Source organism: Corvus kubaryi, unplaced genomic scaffold, assembly GCF_017639235.1.
Source record: "Corvus kubaryi isolate FWS band 111438036 unplaced genomic scaffold, C.kubaryi_AGA036_p1.0 37322, whole genome shotgun sequence".
In the NCBI taxonomy this organism is placed as follows: Eukaryota; Metazoa; Chordata; class Aves; order Passeriformes; family Corvidae; genus Corvus; species Corvus kubaryi.
Genome location: NW_024581101.1, coordinates 14,031 through 17,573, shown reverse-complemented (window position 1 = coordinate 17,573; position 3,543 = coordinate 14,031). Strand labels below are relative to the sequence as shown.

At 53.9% G+C, this 3,543-nt stretch overlaps 1 protein-coding gene across 1 annotated transcript; it reads right to left on the bottom strand.

The window, feature by feature from the left end:
* Positions 1-578: 578 nt before the first annotated feature.
* Positions 579-2,782, bottom strand: LOC121665331. Its single transcript, XM_042029373.1, has 3 exons — positions 2,686-2,782; positions 2,442-2,592; positions 579-2,133 (listed from the first exon to the last, which is right to left on the bottom strand). The coding sequence occupies exons 1-3, from the start codon at positions 2,780-2,782 to the stop codon at positions 588-590; spliced, it is 1,794 nt and encodes a 597-aa protein (XP_041885307.1). The 3' UTR covers positions 579-587.
* Positions 2,783-3,543: the final 761 nt, after the last annotated feature.

Below are 3,543 nucleotides of genomic sequence, written 5' to 3'. Positions count from 1 at the left end.
CTGGCCTATGTAAGGAAATTTGGCCTGTGTAGCCCTCCAGAGCAAACTGCAAAGCTTCACAATCTTGAAGCAAACTCTCCAACATTGCCTTGGTAATTTGGCCCGTTTGTGTCCTAATTGGCACATGAATGCAGTCAAAGTCACGCCCTGACAGTTCCCTGATCCGGACTCTAGCTTTCCGGATCAGTTCCGCCATCAGCTCTTGTGGCTTAGTCATCCTTTTGGACCTGTTATGACTGAGGAAGACCCACTCTATTATCAAGAGATGGTCCCTCCGGTCCCGGTCCTCTTTGCTCTTCCTTTTGTCTTCCCATTGGAAGACAACCCCGTGTAGGTGTGGCAGATTGCCCAGGATGATGAACTTAAATGGCAAGTCAGGTCTATACCTGCTTGCTTGCCTGGTGGACATTAGGTGTTGCACCCTCTCCAGGGCTGTCCGCGCCTCTGGGGTAAGTGTCCGGGGAGAACTAAGCTCCTCTCCCCTTTTTAGTAAATCAAAAAGGGGGGCTGAGTCTTCATTGGATAGACCCAGCCACAGCCTTACCCAATTTAGCGACCCACACAGTTGGTGGACATCTGCCAAGGTCTTAATTGTTTGTATTGATAGCCAATTTTTGTGGCACAATGGTCCGCTTTGTAATTTCCAGGCCCAGATACTTCCAAGGTGTCATCCTTTGAATTTTCTCTTCCTGGAGCTTGAACCCTGCAGCAACCAATGCACTGATGGTCAGGTCAAGCACACCCGCAAGCATGTCATTGTCGGAGGCACACACGAGGACATCATCCATATAGTGGAAGATGATGGCCTCTTTTGCGGCTGCGCGAACTGGGGCAAGCAAGGAAGAGACATACCATTGGCAGATGGTCGGGCTGTTCTTCATGCCTTGTGGCAGCACCTTCCAATGGTATCTCTTCCTCGGGGCTTCTCTATTGATAACCGGAATCGAGAAGGCAAAACGCGGGGCATCGTCAGGGTGCAGAGGAATTTGGAAAAAACAATCTTTGATATCAATCACGGCCAAATTCCAATTTTGGGGAAGCATTGTTGGGGATGGCATTCCCGGTTGGAGAGAGCCCATGTCCTCGATCACGTCATTAATTTGGCGAAGGTCCTGGAGGAGCCGCCATTTGTCTTTGTTAGGTTTTTTGATGACAAAGACAGGGGAATTCCAAGGGCTGTTGGTCTCTATGATATTCCCCTTCTTGAGCTGCTCCTCCACGAGCTTCTCGAGCGCCTCTAATTTCTCATCATAGAGCAGCCACTGCTCTACCCACACTGGACGATCTGTCTTCCAATTCAGTTTCTGGGTAGGGCGCTTTTCAGTGGCCACCACGCAAAAATTTTTCGGGGGGTCAGGTATGTCAGTTGTGACTCCCCATTGTTGCATGAGATCTCTTCGCAAGAGGGGTTCCTTGTAATCCAATACGAACAGACGTATGTTCGCCAATTGTCCGCTCGGCCCCTTAATTTGCATGACGCTTTTGGATTGTTTTGCTAATTGGATGCCCCCAACACCTTGCACGTGTCCGGTCACATTTTGCAATTCACAATGGGCCGGCCATTCCCGTGTGGGAATGATCGTCACATCTGCCCCTGTGTCCAGAAGCCCCTTGAGGTGTAGGACTTCTTCCCCTCTGTTGATCTTACAGTCTACCCGCAGCTTCCCTGTCCCTATTACATGTGTGGCACACACCGTTGGGTCTGGCCCTTCCGCAGGGATAGCCTGGGCGACCATCTGCCCTCTAGGCAGAAACAGAGGTGGATGGACACAGCGCAGCCAGAGAACGGGTCCTTCGGGACTAGATGTCATTAGTCCCGGAGCGACTTCGATCTCGGGTGGTGTGCAGTTGATGTCTCCGACGATGACATACCTGTCAAGGCTCCGATCTCCCGCCCCCAGCTCACCACCGGTGCTCACCGGTGTGGCGTGCCACTCGTTGGTCCTCAGGAAGAGCGGTGTCGACAGCTGCAACCTGAAAGATCCGTAGGAAGAAGAAGCCAAGTCCGGCTGTAATGTCTCAATCGGTAAATTGGTGAAGCCATTTTCTGCCCCCCCCCGTCCCTCCTCCCCCTTGCGTCCCGTCCCTTTTTTGTCGTCACGCGGGGCGGGCACGCGCTCCCCACTCAGTTTTCTTGTTTTCGGTCCTCAAGCCCCCTCGACCCTTGTTCTCTTTTAAATTGATGAAATTGTCTTTTTAGAGGACAGTCTTTGGTCCAGTGCCCGGGCAGATCAGAAAGGAAGCAGGTGTTCCTGGTCTGCTGTTGGGGCCTCTTCTGGCCGTTCTTCTTTGGAGGTGGTCTGCTGCTTTGGCTCGTGGTCCTCTTCTGGTCTGCAGCAGGGTGATGTGATGCTGTTCCCACCGAAACCGCTCCTCGGGATCGCTGTTTGTCCGAGCCGGCAGGTTGCAGGTGTGGCGCCTTCGCAGCACAAACCTCTAACATCGATTGGATTGTCGGTGGAGGGTCCAGGGGGAGGTTCAGGATGGCCGCCTTACACTGCAGGTTGGCGTTTACCATTGCCATCTCTGTGATGACTTCCTCTCTGGCTGCCGGCTGCTTGACCTGCAACTCTACGGCTCGGGTTAATCTTTCTACAAACCGTAGAAACGATTCAGTGGGCTGCTGTCGGACCTGCGAGTATGTCTGCACGGGAGCGTCTGGCCTCAAGCCAAGGAATGCCTTACCGGCCAGTTCCTTGACCTGCTGCAGCACCTCTAGGGGCAGATCCTGGGCCTGCTTCGGCGCCAAAGCCCATTCCCCCTCGCCACTCAAATGGTCCATAGTTAATGCTTGATTATCGGCATCAACGGCCGTATCCAAGCCCTGCAGAAGCACTGGAAGGAGTCGACGGAGCTCCCTTTCCCATGCTGATTTCCAGAGGAGAAACTCTGCCGAGGAAAGCGAGCATGAGAAAAGTTGACGCAGGTCAAAGGGCGTCATTACTGCTCCGGAGGTTTGCCTTTAAAAGGCCGCGAAAATATTCGCTTTCCCTCCCGAACTCCTTCTGCACCTTGCAGAGTTCCTTAATCATTTGATGGGAGAGGGGTTCCCAGTTGATGTGGGTCATTCCCCCTCTCCGGGACCTTTGATAAATAACCGGAGCGACTGAAGGAATGGGATCCAGTTCCGGGTTCCGGTCCTCAGGCCCTTCCCCTTCCGGCCATTCACCGTGGGAACCGGAAGGCCAAGCGTGGGAACCGGAAGCAGGAAGTGGGTGGCAACCGGACACGGACCTACGACAACCTCCAGGGGCGGAGCACAGGGGCGTGAACTGGTGACAAGTGGGAGGGGTAGCAGGGGCGGACCCAGCTTGAGAGTGGGAGGAGTCAGGGTAGAGGAAAGGGTTGGGACGGAAGGGGTTAGAACTTGGGAGGAAAGGGTTTCGGGATGGAGAAGGGGAGGAAAGGCAAGAGGGGGTCTCTGCCATGTGGCGCCCACCATCTTGTCCTCCCTGGGCATGGAGGCCATTTTCTAAACCCTCCATATAGCTGAACCGAACTCAGGGTTTAACAACTGGGGAAGTCGGGGAACGGGATGAGCCT

Coding starts and splice junctions, on each gene's coding strand:
- LOC121665331 (XM_042029373.1), bottom strand. CDS start 2,782: ATGGACCATTTGAGTGGCGAGGGGGAATGGGCTTTGGCGCCGAAGCAG. Junction 2,593..2,685: donor GCAGGTCAAGGAACTGGCCG/GTAAGGCATTCC, acceptor TACGGTTTGTAG/AAAGATTAACCCGAGCCGTA. Junction 2,134..2,441: donor CCACCGACAATCCAATCGAT/GTTAGAGGTTTG, acceptor ACCGAAAACAAG/AAAACTGAGTGGGGAGCGCG.